Source organism: Ambystoma mexicanum, chromosome 5p (assembly GCF_040938575.1).
Source record: "Ambystoma mexicanum isolate Mex_15411 chromosome 5p, UKY_AmexF1_1, whole genome shotgun sequence".
NCBI classification, from domain to species: domain Eukaryota; kingdom Metazoa; phylum Chordata; class Amphibia; order Caudata; family Ambystomatidae; genus Ambystoma; species Ambystoma mexicanum.
This window is the reverse complement of record NC_090930.1, coordinates 1,117,823,234-1,117,846,796: the sequence shown is the minus strand read 5'-3', so window position 1 is coordinate 1,117,846,796 and position 23,563 is coordinate 1,117,823,234. Positions and strand designations below refer to the sequence as shown.

The following is a 23,563-nucleotide window of genomic DNA, read 5'->3' as shown; positions in this document are numbered from 1 at the left end:
GACCACATCTCAGAGACCTGTCGACAGAACAATTGGCTCCCAACCCACAACAAAGCCCTCCTAAAAACTCTGTTGCTTACCCACAAACCTCTCAACAATGCTGCACCTATCTATCTGATGGAGAGATTCCATTAACAGACTTCCATGAGACCAGTAAGACTAGCCAACAGAGATAGACTCTCCATACCATTCTACAAACGATCCACAATTAGAGGTAACAGCTTCCCAGTGAAAGCGGCCACACTTTGGAACAATTTGCCTCCCAGTTTGACAACAGAACAATCCTACCACAAATTTAGATCCAACATCATATGGCTGAAACCTACTAACCAACACTAATAACCCCTTCCCCCAGCTGCTCCATTCCCTATGTATTGCCCTCAGTAACTGCCATATATCCCTCTGCTGCTTACTTTGCTTGCACATATGTATATTGTGTATACACACCTTGTAAGTATCATCTGTATGTAAACTGTATTCATTTTTGTGTAACTAAGCTTCGCATATACTTGTAAACTGCTGCGCCCTGTTACCCTAGGCCCTAGGGTATGATGCGCATTATAAATAATAAAACAAACATTTTGTTTGCTGTAATCTCCACAGGAATGCGCTGGAAACTTTGGTCCAGTGTAAAGCCTTGTGGAATAGGCCTCTGGCGGGCCCTCGAGAGTGACCTCAGGAGACCCCGGGTATGGACCCAGAAGGCCTAGTGCCCTCAGGCCTGAAAACGGTGGTCTAAGTATATGTAGCTACCCTCTCAGAACTTGGTCCGGAAGTGGAGCACTGCTGCCCCTCAGGAGTTACCCCAGTGGTAGAGCTGTGAAGCCACTTGGTTCCGATAGGGCGCTGGTGCCCCTCAACCCGTGGGCTGGTAGATTTAGGAGTATCGGAATGAGGACAGATAACAGGATCTGTTACTCCTTCCAACGGTGAACTCCTTGGAAAAGAGTCCTCCTTACAGGGTGCTTTGGGTTACAAGGTACTTACCTTCGCGGGTTTAGATTTTCGAATTAAGTCATACAGGTGGTCTAGTGGCGACCTCGAAAAGAGCTCTCTCCACCTGGCCAATTGATTGAGCGACTGGAGTCGCTACACAGCTGTCCCACCAGTGGTTGGAGCCCAGGAACTCAAGACAGTGCACAGAATTCCGAGGCTGCAAAGGAGCCGTTGCAGGATGTACACCCGATGAATCCCGCTGCACCCGACATGTGCCGGGGGACGGGAGGCACCGCAGGCCGGTGAAGTGAATGAAAATGGAAAAAGCTTTGGGGAAAGCAAAAGCACTATGGAACTCTAAAAATACAATTCCGCAAGCGAGAAAAGTCCAATTTCGTTGGTGCGGAAATGAGTACTAAAGGTGAGGCGCCAGAGAGTAGGGCTAGCTGAGCAAGGCCACACCCATGCCTCAGCGCGCCTTAAAATTAAAGGGGAAAAGCGCTTTATGAAAAACAAGGTTCTTGTCAAATCCCTGAATGGACGCCCAGACAGGATGGACGTTAGGCAGAAACCTGTGCAGTTCCCTTGGGGACCACTGCAAAAGATTTAGGACTACAGGTGTTGGCAGTAAACCCACTTGGTAGCAGTCTGTACCACCCAGATTTACCTGGTAGCTGTGGCTGAGCAGTCAGACTTCCCTCAAGAAGAGTTAGGCAGTATGCAGAGTATATACAATAGGTACAGAGATACAGTAGCACAAGCAAACACTGACCAGAGCTTTGGTGTAAAAGTATATAATTATTTATTTAAAAACACACTTGTGATTTACACTAGCAAAAACGAGGTAAGTAAATTCAGCACACAGTCACTATCATATATATACAACCCTATTCACTTAGACAAGTCTTAGTGAGAAACACCGCTTATTTTGCCTAACACGGACCATGAAGGATCGCCACCTCCGTCTCGCCAACTGGCTGGAAGGTGAGAGCCCGTCAGGCGAGAAGAAGAAGTCCAAGCGGTCTTCTAAGTCCTGTGAGGGCGCCCCGGCGACGGGGGCCCAACAAAAAAGGCCAAGCACTGCGAGCACCTGGAGCGCCTAACGGTCGGGCTCCTTGGCTGCCTGGCAGGGCGCATCCTCCCCGGCGCCATCAACCACGAGCCAATGCTCTGGCTCGGGTAAGAGGAAGTCCGAGAACCCGGAGAAGCTTCTGGAGAGGTCCCGGTCGATCTTGAAGATTCCGGCAGAGGGGGAGCGAGGATCGGACCCTCCCCCCAAGGTGAAGGCCTCAGGCGTGCAGAAGATGACGATGGCCTTAATTCACCCTGCTAAGACCTCGATTGAGGATGTCGCAGCGGCCCTGGCTCAGCCTGTGGAGGCTACGCCAGTGGAGGCGACCTCAGGATCCAGAGTCTCCCTGCCACCGCGGAGGGAGTCGTCTTTCAGGCCCATCGAGAAGACCCCCACGAAGTCCCCGTATGAAAATGAGGGGGAGGGGCAGGTGGCCATCATGAATACGGACACGACCTCTGAGGAAGAGCTCATCGAAGTCGTGGAGGAGGCTCAACCCATCGGGAGGGATCCCGACGAGGGCGACGACGAGAGCGACTGTCGCCTACGAGGTTCCCCAAGAACCCTCGCGCCCGTCGTTTCCGATGCCGCAGGACACTTCGGCAGCCATTTTGGCAGCAATTCAGTCCTTATGCTCTGAGATAAGGACACGGTTGCCCCTCCCCCCGATGGAGGTACCTGAGCCAGACCCGACGAGGGAACCGGAGCCGGGACCTTCGGAAAGTCCACCGCATAAGAGGAAGACGCATCCTCCGCCACCTCTCCCACCCGCTCTGCCTTCCCCCCAGTCAACTACCCACGGGGATGATACAGGCACGGACACGGCTACGACAGGTACAGAGGACGACAGAGGCGACGACGGGACGTGTCCGTCGCCCCCTGCTGGGGCGTCCCTGCCCAACGAGATTGGATCCTTCCATGCCATGATTTCAAGGGCATCCGAGCTCTTCCAGCTCTACCCCGAAGAGAAGAAAAAGGAAGGGTTCCTTTACCAACGGCGCAAGGCTAAAAGGAAGACGGTCCTCGCCGTACCACTTCTGGGATGAGGGGCTCTCCCTCCTCAAGAACCCTGCCACGGCGCATGCAAAGAGACCGGTACGAGAAGAAGTACCGGGTCCCTGATGCTGCCCCCTTGTGCCTTCGGGCACAACCTACCCCGGATTCGGTCATCTCAGCAGCGGCAAAGAAGAAAGCTGGGGGGGGGGGGGAGGGGGATCGGCCTCGACATCAACTTCCCCGCCGGACGGCGAGGGCAGGAAGCTGGGCACGATGGGACAGGTCATCTCATCCGCAGCGACGACTATCAAGGCGGCCAACGCCCTGGCTATCGTAGCCCCGCTACGACAGGGAGTTGTGGTTCAAAATCGCCCTTCTATTGGACTTCCTTCCGGACGCCAAAAGGGCTGAGGCCCTTGAAATCTTACAGGAAGGTGAGATTGCTTCGGACCACGCCATCACGGTGGCAACGGACATCGCCAACACCGGTTTCCGTCGGTTGGGCAATGGCGTTTGCCTGAGACGACGAGGATGGCTCAAGGCGACGGATTTCCGCCAGGACGTACAAACCAAAGTTTTGGACATGCCCTTCGACGGGAACAACCTGTTTGGAAAGGCGGTTGATGAGTCGCTTCAGGCTATCAAGACAGACACGGAGACTGCCCGGGCACTGGGAGTGCTCCAACAACGACAGCCGTCCTTTCGGAGCGCCAGAGGCAGACAAGGTGCCTCCAAGGGATCCGGCAGTGGCTCCTCGACATACCGCCAAGCTGCAAGATCTTCGTCTCAGGAGGCCTACAGGGGACGCGGAAAGTCAGGTGGTGCCCGTCGTCGTCGACAGGGAGGTCAAGGAGGCAAGGCGGCCTCCAAACAAGATTGAACCGACTGTGGGGTCAGGCCCCCGCCGAAGCACCTCGGTGGGAGGCCGGCTGACGAGGTTCGTCAGCGTGTGGGAGTCCATCTCCACCGACCGTTGGGTGCTGGACACCCTGGCCCTAGGGCACGCCCTCAAGTTCCAGACGAAGTGCCCTCGCGTTCCACCCGTGGCCAGGAAGGAAAACCACGTCCCTCAACTACTGTTGGAAGTAAGGGCGATGCTCAAAAAAGGTGCTATCGAACTCGTCCCAAAGAGGTTTAGGGGTTCCGGAGTTTACTCAAGGTACTTCCTCGTAAAGAAGACAGGAGGATGGCGTCCCATCCTGGACCTGCGACAACTGAACAAGTACATCAAGGCACAGAAGTTCCGGATGGTCACCCTCCAGCACGTGCTGGGACAGCTGGAGGAGGGCGATTTCCTGTCGTCGTTGGACTTGGAGGATGCGTACTTCCACATCCCCATTCTAAAAAGACACCGAAAGTTCCTCAGGTTTGTGGTCCAAGGGTGGCACGACCAGATCAAGGCCCTCCCGTTCGGATTGAAGTCGGCACCCAGGGTGTTCACCAAGTGCCTCGCACCAGTGGTGGGCGGCTGCGCTTACAGGGGATCCACGTCTACCCCTACCTGGACGACTGGCTCATCCGGGCAACGACAAGGGAGCTCGCCGTGGAGCACACTGCAAAGACCCTCCAGCTGCTCACGGACCTGGGGTTCTCCAACTTTCCGAAATCCCACCTGGTCCCGTCGCAAGTCGCCCTTTTTCTGGGAACCAAGCTCGACACAGTGGCGCGGCTGGCCTCGCTGTCGGAGGAAAGGACCAGGACCATCCTGGGCAAGGTGCAGCGTCTGCTGGCCACGGACATGGCCAGGGTAATATCTATCAAGTCCCTCCTTGGGATGATGTCCTCCTGCATTTATCTGGTGCGCCTTTGCAGACTTCGGATGCGCCCCTTACAAGAGTTCCTCGACGCCCGCTGGGTCCAGTCGACGGGCAGCTTCGAGGAAAGGATCCCACTCGATGAGACATTCCATCAAGCGATCCGGTGGTGGGGTACCCACTCTCATCTGTCGGCGGGCACGGACTTTCAGACCCCAGCTCACCAGGTGACGAAGGATGCCTCCCTGGAAGGTTGGGGAGCGCACTCCGGAGATCTCCACGCGAGAGGCCTTTGGCTCCCGGAGGAGAAGTCACTCCACATCAACATCTTGGAGCTCTGTGCAGTGTTCTGGGCCCTCAGGTCTTTTCTTCCGTCCTTCAAGGGCAAGGTGGTGAGGATCTTCACCGACAACACCACCGCGATGTTCTACATCCGGAAGCAGGGCGGAACCAGATCCCCTGCCCTATCCAAGGAAGCCCAGGATCTGTGGCATTGAGCCGTCGCGCAAGGGATGTTTCTGGTGCCTTTTAATCTGGCAGGAATAAAAAACACCATCGCCGACTCACTCAGCAGAGAGCTGCACTCGTGCCACGAGTGGGATTTACGCCAGGATCAAGTGGATCGACTCTTCCAACGATGGGGCGAACCCCAGATCGATCTCTTTGCGACGGTGACGAACTCCAAGTGCCGGAGGTTCGCCAGCAGGTTCCCCCTGCCGAGGAGCATGGGCGATGCTTTCTCGTTCTCCTGGGACGGCCTATTTCTTTATGCATTCCCTCCGTTGCCGTTGCTGCTCCGGCTCATCAAGCAGCTCAAGCGGTCCCGGTGCAGGATGATCCTCGTCGCACCGGCGTGGCCGAGACAGATCTGGTTCCCGGACCTTCTGGACTTGTCAGCGTCCACACCAGTCAAGCTGCCGTCGGACGCGGATCTTCTCTCCAGAGAAGGAGGCGCCATTCTTCATCACAACCCAGAGTCGCTGAACTTGCAGGCCTGGCTCCTGCAGCACTAGAGTTTGGCTGGTACGACATACCAGCCGACTGCAGAGAGGTTCTTTCAAAGGCCAGGGCGTCCTCAACTCTCAAGTGCTACAGATATAAATGGAAGAGGTTCTCTGTCTGGTGCTGTGCACAGAAGATTAACCCTCTGCGGATTGCGGCCCCTCATCTCACAATACACCAGAACTACGGGACGGGCGTCCTTGTGGTCTCATCGACTGGTGAAGGAATTCATGAAGGGACTATTCCGATAGTTCCCGCCTGTGTAGGCCCCTGCCCCGGCGTGGGAGCTCAACGTGGTGCTGACCAGGCTCATGGGGGGGCCCCATTTGAGCCTATGCATTCGGCAACGTTGAAGTTTCTGTCGTGGAAGACAGCATTTCTTGTGGCCATCACCTCCGCACGACGAGTGGGAGAGATCCAGGCCCTATCTTGCAAGCCACCATACTTGACTTTTCACGACACAAGGGTGGTGCTGAGGACGCACCCCTTCTTCATGCCCAAGGTGCCTTAGAACTTCCACCTCAACGAACCCTTGGTGTTGCCAGTTTTCTTCCCGTCGCCAGCTGAGAGGACTCTGCACTCGCTGGACGTAGCTAGAGCGCTGAAGTTCTACGTGGACCGCACGTGATGTCAGTTTTCGGAAGACATCACAGCTGTTTGTAAACTTTGGACCTGTGAATCAAGGGAAGGCTCTCTCGAAGGATTCCATTTCCAGATGGCTCTCCGGCTGCATCATGCACTGTCGCCGGTTGGCAAACCGACCGCTGCCCGGCCGTCCGAGAGCCCCGCTGAGCAGAGCGATCGCTGCTACCACAGCATTACTATCTGGTGTGCCCCTGCTTGATATCTGCAGGGCTGCGACATGGAGGTCGACACACACTTTCACGAGATTCTACTGCATCGATCCGGACTCCAGGGTCGGCCAAGCAGTGCTGCGCAACCTGTTCGCTTAAGGTGAGCCTGGTGAGGAGGTAAGAGATGCTTAATGTTGAGTTTTTGTATTGCTTAATGTTGAGCCTGTTGCCACCTCCCGTGGTTGTGCATGTGAATACTGCTATGCATTCTTATATTCATGAGCATGTGAATCCATGCCAGACCCCATGCTGGAGAAGGAACAGGTTACTTACCTGTAACTGTTGTTCTCCAGCGTGGGTCTGGCATGGATTCACATGCAAACCCCACCAGTCGAAGGAAGACTCTCCGGGCTGGAGATCTCCTCTGTCGTTGGGAAAAGTGGTGAGACGGTTCAGCAGGTCTCCACCGGTGGTGTCGTTGTAGCAGGTCGGCTCATCTTCTCCCTCGTCGGATTCTTAGGTCCTGTGGCGACTTCTGAAGTTCCAGTCCCCAAAGCCCTGCTTTTATGCAGACAACCCCCATTCACTCATCCTAGCTGTCACTCAAACATGCTAAGTGGTGAGCCGGCTGGCTCACCACTTAGGCCAATCAGGACGGAGTGCAACTTGAGTTGCCTAGGCAACTCAGTCCAGGGTGCCTAAATCCCCCTCCACCCCTCCTAAGTACCCCAGACAGAGTGGCACCACCTTGGAGGGCTTCTGTGGAGAAGCCCGCCAAAAAGTAGAACAAAGGGCTCAACTTGGGTTGGAGTCACAGAAGCGAACACAAACGCCATTTTAGAACCGAGTTCTGGCAAAAAATACCAACCGGCGAATTAATATTAAATAAATGAACCGGCGGTATGTTCGAGGCTATAAGAATTAAATAATTAAAGTTGGTAGCCTCGAACAATGGGAAAATCCCATAGAGATATATTCGCGGTCGAATATAAAAAGTAGTATCCACTGCCACCAGCCAAAACTCGATCAGGGGGGACGGAGATGTGCCCCCTCGAACAACAGACCCCGGGGCAATCGAATTGCTCTGACAAGTACGTCCACAATATGATGGTTTGTACTGGTTTCTGTTAATTATTTGGGACTAGTAAAGCCAATGGTGACTTTACATGCCCTGGGAGACAGTAGTCAGTCCCAGGGTATGGAGTCTATGTTGGGGGGTCGTTACGACACCCCTGGGTTACGGCACAGAGGGTGCTGTGTAACCCACATCAAAAACACATGAGACCCTATGGAGTAAAAGACCCCATAGCCCATAAAGCACATGGAAAGACAAAGAAACACCTCAAATCATGTCTAAGAGTGGGAGTAAAAGAGTCTCACTCTTAGCAGGAGAAAAAAATAAACCCCAAAAATCCAGCAAAGCTGCTGGGGGACTCACTAGATTTGGGAAATTAGCCTTTACAGAGAATTCTCCCTAACTCCGACATGTTCCCACAAAACGCACAGTCCATCTCCACGTGCGTCTTGTCCTCATGGAGACAGTAGAGGCATAACGAATGCTTGTCCTCCTTGAACACATTCTGAAGCTGGCATCCAGGGCAGGTCCTGAACAGCTTCCCGGGCGTCGAGCTTCTTTTCTCCTGGGCCATGTCCGGGGTAGGCCTCGGAACGTCTGGAATCCTCCAAAAGCGTAACTCGATGAAATCTTCACCCTTGAGGGGCGTAGAAAACTCCGAAACGGGTCCCCGTTGATCGGATGTAGAAATGGTGGAGCTTGAGGCTCTTTTCAACCGAAAAATGAGAAAAATCTCCTGAAAAGCGCGAAAACGCAGCAAAAGCTTGAGAGCAACAGCACGAGGACTCCCAACACTTGAACATGCAGTAAAAATCTGAGGATGGCTGCTGGAGGCGGGGCTTGGGGAGAGGGCAGTATGACCCAGAGACCAGTTCTTTGTTACTACTAAGAAAGAGAGATCAGAAACAAAACTGATACTGATTTTTTTCTATACCGAGGATTCCCGGCCTGACGACTGGGAATATTCATGAGCATGTGAATCCATGCCAGACCCCATGCTGGAGAACCATTGCTGTTTTTTTCATAAACTGTTGTTGCTATGTGTTAAACCGAACCCAAAGTACTTATTTTGACCTACAAGATATTGTAGGTGACTTTATAAGAAAGTGTGTATTTTAGAATATACCAGTGTGGTCTATTCTTTGGGGGTTACTATTGGGAAGAACCATACTCACTGCAGGTCTTCCTTAAGTCAAGCCTGGCCACTCTGACACAGCTACCATTATGAGTTTTTTCCTTTTAATTGGAAGCCTGTTTTACCATTGTTATAAGGTCCCACAGCCCGTACCAGAGAGCTGTGCAAAAATCGCCCAAACAGTTGCCCTCCTGGGTACACAGATTATTCCTCTTTTCATAATTCTGGGTTGTTGCTTGTTGAGGGTTTAAGCCTCTGCGTTCCTACACTTATAAATAACACCCTGAACTTACCAAGAATCTTCTGCTGTTTGAGCTGAATCCACAGTGACTGGCGCCCTGGGTATGAAAATATTCCTTACCATTGTCATCTGGAAGCCCCTGAGTTAGGAGGTAGTGGGGCACTGCACATATTAGCATTGACTTTGATTGGTTGAAATATGTTCTGGTTTCCTCCCTTGCGGATGGCCGGGGACTCGAATCTGCAGTTGAAGCTCTTCTTGGGCGTTCCCTTCAGGTGTTCCTGGGGGTGGTTGCTTCTTTGTACTCATCTGTGTGGAAGATATCATACTCACCTAGTAGCATGGTTTGCCTATGCACTTAGTCTCCATGTTTCCTATGGGGAAAACCTTTACAAACTTTGGGAACTTCTGCAACCCAACTCAAAACGGGTACCTACTTGGGCTTGACGATTTGGCGATATGTAGCAGAAGATGCAATTTGTATAACTCCTTCAGTGTTATATTTGTTAAGTGTTTTGGGCATGTTGACTCTACTTCCCCCATAAACCCCCACATTTGCTACCTAAATATTTTGACTGCCTGGGTTTGTAAATGCTTCCTGGCTACCAAATATTGGATGGTCCAGAATGTGCTGTTCCAGGAACAACTAACGAGGAGAACTGAAGTTTCCGAACTTAATTACAAGTGACATTTGTCCGAAGGCAGTTCACATAGGTATACCATAAAAGGGCCCCAGATGTCTTGGTCGGCTCGTGCCCGGTTGTGTCAGAACGTACTGTTCCTCACATTCGTTAACATATGTCAATTCGTGCAAAAAAGTGTTCATATTAGGTGGTGTGAGGCTTTTCCAAGCCTGTAGTATACATTTTTTTGCAAAAGCACAGGAAACATTGAAAAACCTAGTTTTTTCAGAGCACTTACCAATATCCCCAAATAAATATTTTTGAGTCGTCAAATGCGGGGGTATTTGCGTAATTTCCACAAGCATTTCAGCCACGATCTCCGAGAACCGCACCAAAACAGGGCACTCCCAGTACATATGAAAGGGTACCGCCTGCGGGGAACCGCATTTGGGGCAATCGCTCGAGCCATCTGGTGCAAATTTGGCTATCTTACCTGGCGTGTAGTGCAGTCTATTCAGGATTTTGAATTGTATCTGGCGCAGGCCAGCATTGAGTGATACATTTTTCGTAAGCGCACAGTATCAGCTCCATTTCTCGTTGGGTATAGGCGTTTGCATGTCTGTTTCCCATTTTTCTTTAACCCGATTTGCCGTGGCAGTGTTGGTCTGTACAGATATATACAATTTGGAAATACCTAGCCCGCCTTTGGTTGTGACCAGCTGTAGACATGGGTGTGAGAGGGGCTCGTCAGGAAAGAGTGTCCATCACGCCTGGGACGCAGATCTCATTCTATAGTATTGGAGTGTCTGGAGCGGTCCTCCCGCCATAGCTCTCGTAAAGTCTGTCAGAGTCGCAAACTTTCCCTCTATGAACATGCAGCCCACCTTCATTTCTCTATTAGGGTCCTAAGATTCTTGCATACCTGTGTCAAATGTAGGGGGGATGTTTGGGAAGGTCCACAAGGGAATGTCTGGGTTGTAGGGTGTCTATCTTCAGCCTTTTACATATAGCCCCCGAGGCTCGGACTGTGCAGCTCACAGGGTCATATTCACATGCGTCTCTGTGCCATGAGTCAAAAATGACCGATTGTATGTCCGCAGGTGACGTGGTGTGTGTTTCTATCCATGTATGGGGCGAGCTGCGTTTCATCATACCAGTATTTCGCAAATTGTGCCTGAGCAACCAAATAGTAAAGCTCAATGACCGGGGCAGCTATGCCACCGGTGCAGTATGGTTCCGTCATCTTTTCCCACCTCATTCTGGCAGCTTTCCCATTCCAAAGAAAAGTTACTGCCATTGATCATAGTTTGGTAAAGAAATCCCTGCCGGGCCATATGGGGACATTCACAAATAAGTATAATAGCTTGGGGAGAACAATCATTTTGAGGACTGCAATCCTGCCATGAAGCGAAATAGGGAGGTGTCTCCATACCTGCAACTTTGTGTCAAGTGATTTTAGTGGCTGATCATGGTTATCCATATAAAGGGTTTGTCTACTCCTGGAGACCAGCACCCCCAGGTATCTAATATGTTGTTCCGACCATTGAAGTCCACAAGTCACATCGGGACACTCCGTAGAGGGGGTAAGCGGGAATATTTCTGACTTAGCATGGTTTACGGTGTAGCCAGAGTATTCTGCAAACTCGTGTATATCTGCCATTATAGGTGCAATGTTTTTATCGGGCTCCTGGATATATAATAATGTATTGTCTGCGTACAATGAAATTAATTGGGTGGATCCTTTCATTGCGATTCCTTTATCCATGTGTTGCAGTCTAACAGCAGTTGCCATGGGTTCCATCATTAAGGCAAATAGAATGGGTCAGAACGGGCAGCCCTGCCCAATTCAAACAATTCGGAGATGGTTCTATTGGTACACACTCTTGCCACAGGAGCAGTATACAGCAGCCTGACTATTCTGATGAAATTGGGTCCCACTCCAAATGCCTCTAGCACTGAGAAGAGGTATTCCCACGAGACCGAATTGAACGCCTTTTCGGCATCAAGGGACACAGCGACCACATGTCTGTCTGGGTCGATCTGTGCCATTATACCGAACAGCCTTTGTAAATTAAGGGCAGTGGACCTCTGAGGGATAAATCCACTCTGATCCGGGTGGACCAGTGTGGATACTATGGGTAGCATTCGGTTCGCCAAAACGTTCACAAATATCTTCGCGTCAGCGTTTATAAGCAAAAGAGGTCTGTAAGATGACATTTCATGGGGCGGGCGTCGGGGCTTGGGCAGTACAGTGATTATAGCTTCTCTCATTGTCGGAGACAGTATGTTTCTTCCCAGGGCTTCCTCCCACGTTTTCAGCATTATAGGGACTAGTTCTTCATGGAACTCTTTATAGAATTCAGCACCCAGTCCGTCCGGGCTCGGTGCCTTACCAGATGAAAGGTCCTTGATTGCTTAAGTAATTTCCTCCGCAGTGATAGGTTGATCAAGTATCATTTTATTTTCATCTGGGAGTGTCGGGAGATTGAGCATGGCTAGATAAGTTTATCTTGGTGGGGGTTTCCCTGTCTCTATTCGTATAGAGTGCCTTATAAATTTAACATATTCGTCGTTTATGCCTTGTTCACTCGTAATTATTTCATTTTGTGCCGTTTGGATAGTGGTGATTGGGTTCAGGTGCCTATCATGTTTTATCAGATTACCCAATATTCTTCCCGCTTTATTTCCCTCTCCGTATCTGCGTGCCCGGGTAGGGGCCACTATATACCCTATCTCTCTTATGGCTAGATTATCAAAGTCTCTAAGCAGTTTGTGTATTTCGGCCAGAGTGTCCCCACTGAGTGCGGTTGTAGGTTTCTTCTAAATTACTTAATTCCCTCTCCACCCCTTCAAGTTCCTGTCGTATACCCTTCAGAAGGCCCGTGGATTTCGACATCAGAACTCCTCTGACCCAGACCTTGAAGGCTTCCCATACTGTGGAAATCAGATCCACTGACCCCACATTGTCTGTGAAAAAGCTGGTTATTTCAACATGCAGGGCCTCAACCGCATTTGAATCTTCTAGTATTCCCCATGGCATTCTCCATCTCCTCACTGGTCTGGCGACGGGTTTCAGCCTGAGTTCTAGCAGCACCGGGGAGTGATCAGATAGTGTGCGGGGCAAAATTTCACAGTACTTTAGCGTGTTTGAAATATTTGAGGATAGGAACCAATAATCAATGCGCGATTTGCTATCGTGCACAGAGGAGTAATATGTATATCGCCTGCTATCTGGCTGCAGTACACGCCATGCATCTATTAAGGATAATTGTGAGAGAAGTTGACCCACGGTTAATGCCGTCTTAGTAGGTCCCCTTGTCACAATAGTAGATCTGTCCAGTGCGGGGTCGAGCGCTACGTTGAAATCCCCACCCCATCTTATGGTAGTCGTGTCTTGTTTGTTGAGGGCTTCAAATATAGTCAGGTAAAAATCTAGGTCATCTATGTTGGGGCCATAGGTATTCACCAGGGTCACTTGTTTTCCAGCTATCTCCCCCCAGACCATAACATACCTCCCCATTGGTCTCTATCTTGTGCCCCTTGGTCTGAAACCCCCATGTGGGGTGTATGAGCGTAATAACCCCCCCCTCTGGACTGCGAGGAGTAGTCTGTGTAATAACGCAGCTTGCCCCATTTGGCCAGTATGTTCGTGTTGACCGAGCCTTGTGCGTGTTTCTTGAAGCATTAGAATATGGGGTCCGTGTCTGGTGACACAGTTCCCCACCTTCCTAGCTTTCATCAGGTTGTTTAACCCCCGGACATTCCAGGATAGTAAGTTTATCTTTAATCCGTCACCCATCTTTCATGTATGTGCATTGTAACAGACCATTGTTTCCAGTAGTTCCTGTACTTAAATGATGGGAGCAGCACCAGCATCCGTGAGACCACATTTCAGCCAACCTAGAACATGTATTCCCCCCACCCTGCCTTCCAAAACCCAAACTTGTCTATATGACAACAGACCGTAATGGTCCCATCCCCAATAAATCACCCCCCATCCACATCTTCCCCAGTTTGACAATGATCCCTTTCAACCTGTAGGAAATTTCCTGAGGGTGCCACGTTGCCATCACAAGGCCACCCGATCGGGCTCACGGACCGCCTTAAACATTGAAAGGAGCCCCCTAAAACCAAAAAGGATATTGGTGCATTTTAGAGTCGTTCAACAGGATCTTGGTCTTCCATCGCAGGTGAGGGTCCACCGTTTGTCAGGTCCTCGACCCCGGGGGCGGGGGGCGTGAGGGCAGTGGTATAGTGGCCTCGACATAGGCCAAAGCAGCGGCTGGGGTCTCGAAAAAATGTGCCCTACTGCCATATTTAATTCTCATCTTGGCCGGGAATATTAGTGCGTATGGGACCTGTCGTGTTCTCGGCAGTCGCTTGACCAGTTCATATGATCTTCGACTTGCCTGCACCCCGGCAGCACAGTCCGGATAGATGTGAATGCGGCTTTCCTCGTATTGCAGTGTTCCCAGTTCTCTCGCCCTCCTGAGGATCGTGTCCCTGTCTCTATAATTGAGGAGCCGTGCGATCGTGTGCGGCGGGGCTCCGGAACAGGCACCAGAGTATGGTGTGCTCATTCTACCAAAAAGTGTTCCGAAAAGGAGTCTGCACCAAAGAGTTTTGAGGAGGGACTCCACCTGCTGCTCCATTGCACCCTTGCCAAATTTTTCAGAAACGCTTACAATGCAGACATTGTTTCTTCGGGACCGTGATTCGAGATCCTCACACTTATTTTGCATCTTGGTCAGACCTTCCCTGAGCTGAGCTATGTCTCGGTCATGTCGTGTGATGGTATCTTCGTTGACGCAGATTCTGTTTTCTGCTTCCGTGAGTCTGAGGCTTTCCTTGTCCACTCTTGTTTTCAGTACCGCAATGGTGGTGACGATGTCGTCTAGTTTAACGTTAATGAATAGGAAGCCATTTTGCACTACGGTCGTCAGGCGCTCCACCCTGTCTCCGCGGTCTGTGTCGGTATTGGAGCTGACGCAGCTGGTGGATCTTGCTCATAGTTCGCCGCCTGGCTATTGGTGAACGAGTCCATTGGCCCCTTTTTCCTAGCACCCACCCCCTCTGCCGTTTTTTCTTGCTTCCCTGTGTTGCCCATGGCAGCTGCTGCGGCAAGCTTTTACCGCAACCCACCCGGGGGATGGAGTACGGCATCTGTCGGCCAAGAAACTTGGTAGCTTTATTTTGGACGTTCACAGCTTCACAGGTGTTGTCAGGCAAATACGGATTGCCAGGGAGCAGTGGGGTGGCCACTGCACAGATGAATAGGTGGATCTCGGCCCCGCACCCCTTGCTGTATGTCCTCGTGCCTAGCACACCGCCCAGTAGCCAGGATTTCCAATCATGCACTCCCAGTGGCTGGCCCAACAGCCCAGTGTCGCCCCGCTTCCACCAGATTGGGGCTAAAGAGGCATGTAACAGGAGGTTGTCGTTACTACGGGTTTCCCAGGGCGCAGGGCTTCAGCACCTGCCACCCGCATTCAGGTTCAGCACCACCTTGCAAGTAAATCCAAATCCAGCTCCGCAAAAACAAACATGTGGCTCAAAGCAAGTCTAGTCTCTGCTTCCCTTGCATGTAATGTACTGTGCCCTCATTACACACACAGTCCACCTTAGTACTGTCCCACTGACTCAATGGTGAGGCTTTTCTACTGCTCACAGATGTTTAGCCAAGTTCAGCGTGCTCACTGTGTTCAATTGAGGTAGTTCAGCGCTCTCTCGCTTCCCCAAAGCACGTGGCTCCTTTATGCGTCTTGCGGCGCTGAAGTGGTACTGCAATTCGGATGTGTGTAGGCCGTTACTATCTCCGCCTGCTTTCTTTAGTTCACTGTGCGTCCCCCACCTCGGGGGGTGGTGGAGACCCAGCCCCAGCACCACAGCTCTCGCCGTGGAGGGGTGGGGGGTTGATTGGCAGTCCGCCCGGCGCCCCCACGGCATGTCGGGGAGCCTGATTCCTCTGCACGCGGGTCGAGTGCCCAGCCTGTCAGGGCCTCCCCGCCAGCTGCTGCCGTCCGACGCTTCTGCTCAGGCCTCAACGAGCAGCGGTTTAAAGTATTCGGTTTCGGTCCTCCGCAACAGCCAGCACACTCCGCCCTGCCAAGAGTCTGGGTCTCCGACACCCACCAGTTGGAGATCAGACCAGCCAGCCACAAACACCGCAGCAGTCAGCCTCGCTCACAGCAGAGCTCCGGGCCCCCCCACTCTATGCTCCAATGATTAGAGCGTCTGCAGCCAAAGGCCTCGAGTCACTGGTTCTTCAGCACGGCCAGCACTCCAGTCTGGGCACAGCCAGACTTTCACAGGGTATATTTTAGAGCGCACTGCCCCTCCGCTACCAGGATTTTCCATGGGCATGCACTGTGCCCTAGTTTACACCGTCCTTTGCTCTGGGCCCGACAGGCAGATCTGAAAAAGGATTAATCAGCAAACAGATCTTGATCGGGCCGGAGCGCTCGTATCAGGCAGCCATCACCGTTGTTCGCAACAGCGCCCACCAATTGTAAGTGACTTTAATCTTCAATGTAATACACACCCCCGCCCCCACCCACCCATACTGCCTCCATAAAGCAATTATTTGAAGTCATGAACAATCTGGGCTTAGGTTAATTGATGACTGACCCCACCCTCACACTTGGCAACACGCTTGATCTAGTTTTTGCTAATGATTCCTTGGTGTCTACTTTTATGCCCTTTCATTTGGTTGTCCCTTTTTTAATACAGGCAACAACCTCAAATGTCGACATTATTTCGCACCTTCATGCTCAGTGTTCCACCTCTGATACTATGGACACTTCTGTCCTGACCCAAGTTTGGTGGCCGACACTTTGGTCTCACTTACACTGCATAAAGTGGTAGGGCGTCCATCCCAGCCCTGGTTCAATGACTAATTAAAGGCACTTCGACTTTCAACGTGCCAAGCTGAGCGGAAATGATGGCTCTTGTACCCCCACCCCCCGTGATAAAATAGTTTTTTCACAGGCATCAAGTTCTATCATCAAGCAGTTCATTTGGCAAAATGCTTCTTTTATACCCAAATGGTGGAAAAAGCCCTTAATCGACCCAGAGAGCTGTTCACTGGTACGATCATTGTCTTCCCGACCAGACACTACACGCAATGCAACCCCACTCAGGCTTTTTGTGATGATTTAGCTTACTTTTTTCACCACTAAGGACAATATATGGGACCAGATATGCCTGTCCGCTCCCTGTGCTGATACTAGGGATTATACTGCTCCTGCCCCATCGTCTGAACATAATTTGTCTACTTTTCCGATCTTCTCTACTGAGGATGTTGAAGCTGCTATTAGGAGATTTAAATCCACCTCACCTTCGGACGCAATTCCTCTCGGAATTCTAAAGGCCATCACACTACACATTTCTAGTTGTATTATGGAGGCAGTCAATGACTCCTGCCGATCGGGCTCTATTCCAATCGATCTCAAATCGCTAATTCCGCTCCTGAAGAAACCATCTCTGGATCCTTCTGTGCTTGCCAACTACCATCCTATTTCACTCCTTCCGTTTTTCATGAAGCGTCTGGAATCTTTTATTAGACCCATCAGCAGCATTCAACACAGTTGGCCATGTGCTGCTGGACCGCCTTGCCCTGGCTGGCCTCTCGGGTCAAGTCCTCTCTTGGTTCACCTCTTTTTTGAGAGATCGTAGCCAGACATTAACCATCTCCTCCTTTTCCTCCGCTGCTACCTCTCTACTTTGTGGGGTCAGTCATGGCTGTGCCCTGTCCCCGGCATTATTCTACATATATATCCAGCCTCTGGTCTTGCTTATCCACTCCCACGGCTTCAGGTGTTACACTACTATGCGGATACGCAAATCGTCCGGTTGGACTCCTCCCAGCTGGGCATAGCATCTCAGCTTAGGGGCTGTCTGGCCACAGTGGGTAGATAGATGGGCGACAACTGGCTGAAGCTTAACAGGGACAAGACTGAGGTCCTGATGGTCTACCCCCTGCATGGCCCCAACTCTGCCCTTTCCCCCTCTGCACCTGTCTGGTCCCCAGCTTTCTGGCCCGCTGAGCTTGGTCCCTGCCCCACACCTGTGCTCGAGGTGAAGAATCTTGGCTTCAAGTTCTCTTCTTCGTTTTCTACCTCTGCTCAGGTAGGTGCCATTTGTAAAACAGGGTTTTTTCAACTCAAAGTCCTGTTCAAAGTTCTACCTTTTCTTCCGGCCCAGGTCAGCCTCCTTGGTTCTATGTCGATTGGATTACGTCAATTCTCTTTTTCCCTTTTCCTTGCACGGCTTTTTTATCTATTCCGTCGACTACAGCTTCTTCAGAATAATGCTGCCCAGATCTGCACAGGCAGGACATACAGTTCACATATTTCAACGGTTCTCTGCTCGCTTCACTGGCTTACAGCACTGCAGCAAGTGCAGTTTAAATTACTTATCATGGTTCCCTGCGCCTTTTACGGCATGGGAGCGGAATATGTGCAGCAAAAACTCCAGCCTTACTTACCAACTCGGGTGCTTTGTTATAAGGACGCTTGCCTCACATTGGTCCCCTGTTACCGTTTTGAGCGGGTTGAGGGGCGATCTTTCTCACTAGGAGCTGCCAAATTATGGAATTCTATTCCACTTACTCTCTGTGCTATAAGTAACAATCTTGTCTTCCGGCATGCACTGAAAACCTACTTGTTCTAATTGCTTTGTCTATCAGCCTCAAAAACCCTGTTTTATTCCTTTTTATCGCTAAGATAACTCGCAAACGAGCGCTTCATAAATAGAATATAAATTAAATTAAATGCATTCACATCTGATCATAACTGCACCTTCTAGTCCTCCTGCCTTGAGCAAAGATTTAAGTTTGGTTGTGCCCCATTGTGCAAGTCCAACATATGCATATGCTCTAGTTCTACTGTGATTTACTACCCACCATTACTGTAGTCTTCCAGTCTTACCTCACTGACATTGCATTTTGTAAAGTTTCAAAATAAAGGTATATAATGGATGTTAAAATGTACACATTGTTGCTGCTTAAACGTTTTGTAATGCAAAAAGCATGGGTTTGAGAAAATCATTCTGTACCAGTGATCCACACTTTTTAAAAAAACGATTCTTCAGTCTAAAGCTTTAGATAAACTGCTAATAAAACAAAAAAAACAAAGCGTCCCTAGTCGACCCAAAACACACGTACCCATTTTAGGACTGAGAAGTAAAATAGAATATTGAAACAATTAACCTTAATTTTTTTTGTTCTTTTCTTACCAGCATTTGATGTTGCTGTGCCAGTACCAAATGCTGGCTGCTGACTGGGTTGTGGACCAAAAACAGGAGTTTGGCTATTGCTTGCACCAGAACCAAAGGCTATAGGAGGCTGAGTTCCAGCAGAAAACATTGGAGTGGGTGTCAAAGTACCAAAGGCAGGGGTGTTGGTCTGAGTGGAGCCTTGTCCAAACGCTGGTGTCTTGTTGGCACCAAAGGATGGTGCAGGAGCTGCTGAAGATCCAGAACCAAACATGAACGGAGAATTCGTAGTGCCTGCAACTATATAGGAAATAAGAGCTTTTAACATGCATTAACAAAAAAAGGACACATTTAAATTAATGTAAGAGAACCAATTTGTCCCACCCAAGCTTTAATCACATCTGCTAGAAAGTCTGTTACTTAGTCGGAACTTTGTAAATGAAATGTGAGAAATACTTGAGAAACCAAAGCCTTACATACAAAGAAAAAGACACATTAACTTCACGGCATGCACATAAAGGAAATCATATGCATTACTCACCGCAATAGCATTTCTGATTATTGCATCTGCTTAGATTCACATGCCGTGCATATAGCCAGACATCCAGTGGTAACCGCAGATTATTGCATCTTCTCTTTCGGGGACCGAAAAGGTGACGTCGGCATAGGCGTGTCTAACACTATCCCTATTGTGACATGTAGTGTACCCAAAATCCCTCACGCGCTAAGGTCCCTCCAATTGAATTTGTTCTGCCATGAGGGAGCCCAAGGCTATTGTGAGCGAGTACATAAAGAGAGAAAGTAATAAGACGTCTATGTTCCTTCAATCCGAGCAGGGAGAAAGGGTGGGCGCATGTGAATCTAAGCAGATACAATCATCAGAAATGCTATTATGGTGAGTAATGCATGTCTTCTGATGCTTGTTAATCTGCTTAGAATCACATGCTGTGCATAGACTAGCGAGCAGTATCCGGAGTTGGAGTTGGGCTGTGAGAAGGAACAGTAGTGAAAAGATGTCTTAATACTGCTCTTCCCACCTGAGAATCAGATCTAGAATGAGTGTTTAGGCAATAGTGTTTTGTAAAGGTGTGCACAGAACTCCAGGTTGCTGCTTTGCAAATAGACTAAAGGGGAACATTTGTAATGAATGCTATGGAAGCCCCAGTGCCCAGAGTAGTGTGCTCTAGGCTTGAAGGACAGTTCTCTCTTACCAACAGCATAACAGTGTAATGCATTAGACAATCCACCTTGAGATAGCTGATTTAGAGACAGGATCACCTTCTCTACCAGCTGCCACTGAAACAAAAAACTGGTTTGTCTTCCTCAGTGGTTTCATTCTTTCCAGGTAAAACATGACTTCCCCTGCGCACATCTAGTGTGTGTAGGCTTCTTTCGGCCAAGCTTGTGGGATTCTGGAAGAAAGTGGGTAATTCGATCGATAGGTTCACATGGACCTTCGAGATGAATTTAGGTGCAAATCTGGGATGAGTGCGCAGAACCACCTTATCCCTGTGGACTGTAACAAAAGGGTCTAGAACTGAAAAGGGCCTGTAGTTCGCTAACCCTTCTAATAGAAGTGATAGTCACTAGGAAGGCCGTCTTATAAGTAAGGTCTTTTAGACTTGCTTTATGGATTGGTTCAAAGGGAGACCCCCCATGAATCTGGTCAAATCCACATTTAGATCCCATGGGGGTGGGGGTGAATTCTCTTAACCCCTTCCATAAAAGCCTTAATAACAGCCATTTTCGACCACAATACTTTCTGTTGTGACGTAGTGTAGGCTGATAGAGCAGCTAGATGGCCCTTTAGGGAATTAAAAAGCAAACCTGAGTCTAACAAATGAGTTGGGTACATGGTGGCCACCAAAATCATGGTAACTGGTTCCTGGTGCATCTTGTGCACTATCTTGTTGAGTAGGGGAGTTAGGGGCGGGCGGGGGCTCTGTGGGGCGGAGTGTAGACAAATTTCCCTGACCAGGTTATCCAGAGTCAGTTCCCCTTGGAGCGGTTCTGGGGGAATACCTTGAGGCGTAGTCTTGGCATTGGGCATTCTCCTGAGTTGCGAACAGGTTGATTTCTGGGAAGCCCCTTTCTGTGAAGACGTTGGAGACAATGTCTTAGTGCAGATGCCATTCATATTCTACGGGCAGTGGGAAATCCCTGCTGAGCATGTCCACTAGAAGATTGAGTTCTCCTGGAACGTGTTGGGACAGTAGGAACATCTTGTGTTCGAGAGCCCACATCCAAATGTTCTGGGACAGCTTGGATAGCCCTGGAGAGTGTGTGCCCCCCTGTTTTAGGTAAAACATCGCTGTGGTGCTGTCCGGACAAGGACCGCCTTCCCCTGTAGCTGTGTCCGAAAGGCTTTCAATGCTTTGAATACCGCTAGCAGCTCTAACAGATTTATATGGTTGGATGCTACTTGTGGGACCACACTCCATGCACTGTCTGCTAAAGCAGGTGAGCCCCCCCCCCACCCTGTGAGAGATGAGTCTGTAGTTAGAGTGGCCTCCACTGCAGAGGTGGTGAAGGATTTCCCCTTCAAGAGGTTCTCCCTCGACCACCACCGTATTGAGAGAACAAGGGCTGGCCAACCTCTAGATCGTCCCATTGTCGGCTGGCCTGACACCACTGGCTGTTGAGCCACTCCTGCATTGGACGCAAGCACGCGTGAGGCACCAAATAAATGTATGACACCATCATTCCCAACAGTCGCATAGCTTTGCGTACCGTCACCTCTCGACTGGCTACATTTTGAGGGATTTGAAACAGCATGTTTTGGACCCTCTCGCTGGAGGGGAAGACGAGGCCGTCCCGTCCTTTGTTCGAATTAGAGCCCCTAGGAACTGTTTGACCTGTCTGGGGTCTAGGCTGGATTTCTTTTCGTTGATGGAGAATCCTAGACTGAATAAAAGATCTATAGTTCTTTGGGTTTTTGACAGGCAGGTTTCGTAGGAATCCCCTGTTATGAGCCAGTAGTTGAGGTAAGGATAAACTGGGATGGATTGCCTGCGCAGGTGTGCTGCTGCCACTGCCAGTACCTTTGTAAATACCCTGAGTGCAGAAGCTATGCCGAAGGGTAGTACTTTGAACTGATAGTGCTCGTCTTGAATCATGAATCTGAGGTATTTTCTGTGCGCCGGGAACATTGAAATATGAAAGTATGCATCTTTCATGTCCAATGTTGTCATGTAATCTCCCTGTGTGAGCAGGGGAAACATCTCTTGCAGAGTGACCGTACAAAACTATTGGGGCTTCACAAATTTGTTCACTGGGCACAGATCTAGTACAGGGCGCATGGTGAGATCCTTTTTGGGTACAAGGAAGTACACTGAATAAATACCCTCGTTTACCTGTAGAATAGGTACGACTTCTATGGCGCCCTTTTCCTGCAGGGTCTCGACTTCTTGTAGCAGGATTCGCAGATGTTCTAGCGTCAGGCGTCTTGCTCGTGGCGGTCTGAACTGTGGGGTCCGGTGGAATTCTATACCGTACCCGTGGGCACGGTCTTTAGCACCTAAAAGGTCTGTAGTTATTCCCTCCAATGCTTGTAAAAACGATGTTAGCCAGCCCCCGACTGGGGATGCACGGGAGGGGACCCGGAACTGCGGGTCATTTCTTGCCTGAGGCCGGGGAGCCACGAGGGGTAGAGTTTCGGCCCCTTCCTTTATCGCATCTTTGTCCCCTTGTGGGGCAAGGGGTGTTTTAGCTGCAGGTTCCTTGTGGAGGGCCAGTTATTTCCAGAGCTGTATTGATTTTGAGGGAATCGTTGCCCACGAAACGAACGTTTATTCCAGTTACCCTCCAAGCTATCAACTTGGCTATACAATCGTTGGGCAAATTATATTAATCCATAGACGCCAAACTAAACAATCAGACGTGTGTCTTGGAGAATATGCCAATCTGGCAGGAGTCTTGGGCAACAACTAAGTACTAAAATACTTTCTCAGACACATTGTGAAACTGCAAAAAGCAACTTTGACAACAGTGCGTACCAAACACTGAAACACAGTGAATCACAGTCACAAAAAGCAATTACAGCACTGCCGTGCATAGCTAAGGTAATTATGATACAACGGATCCGGTACAGGAGCCTCTAATAAAAAGGAGCCTGTACTAAAGAATACTCCCAGTCTGGTCCACACTATAGCACCAAAAATGGCATACACCATCTTCAATTCAGACAGAGTGGTGCAACCCATAAACAATTTCCCTAGCAAGTTATCCAAAAATCAGAAGACAGTAAGAAGCAGGGTGGGATCGGGTACTAAGCAGTTTTTCAAGGCATTAGTATACTACAGAAGAGTCACTATTGCCTCACAGGCTATAAAAAAGAAAAAATATAAGCAGCAATCACTACTGAAGGATAATGGGGGTCAGGCAAACAACAGCTCGAAGCAATTAGATTATGCCCCCCTAAATGATTTAGTCCGACAAGTGAATAATGGTCACATCGAGAACTGTCCAAAAACAAGGGCTCATGTATCTACTGAATGCCCTAGAGCGGCAAATGTTGCGCTGGCGCAAGCAAGAGACCAAGAAGCAATTAATCATAGACAAGAGATACGGAAAGCCGTTGATGCCTACAAGGCTGGTCACATGATTCCAGATCTATTTGGTGCGAGTGGGGCAAAGAGGCAGTCAGTTGTGTTAGAGCAGTCCCAAAACGATGCCATTTTGCAAAGGCAAACCGATTCGAGGAGTACAGCTATAAAAACCCTT

The 23,563-nt window shown here is 49.9% G+C and overlaps 1 protein-coding gene across 1 annotated transcript in view; it reads right to left on the bottom strand.

Annotated features, from left to right (window-relative positions):
• The window catches only part of NUP153 (nucleoporin 153), a 1,189,258-nt gene that overhangs the window by 72,366 nt on the left and 1,093,329 nt on the right, over positions 1–23,563 (bottom strand). Inside the window, exon 20 of the mRNA XM_069613598.1 lies at positions 18,863–19,141. Within this exon, the coding sequence (XP_069469699.1) occupies positions 18,863–19,141 (279 nt within the window). The remainder of the gene's footprint in view (positions 1–18,862; positions 19,142–23,563) is intronic.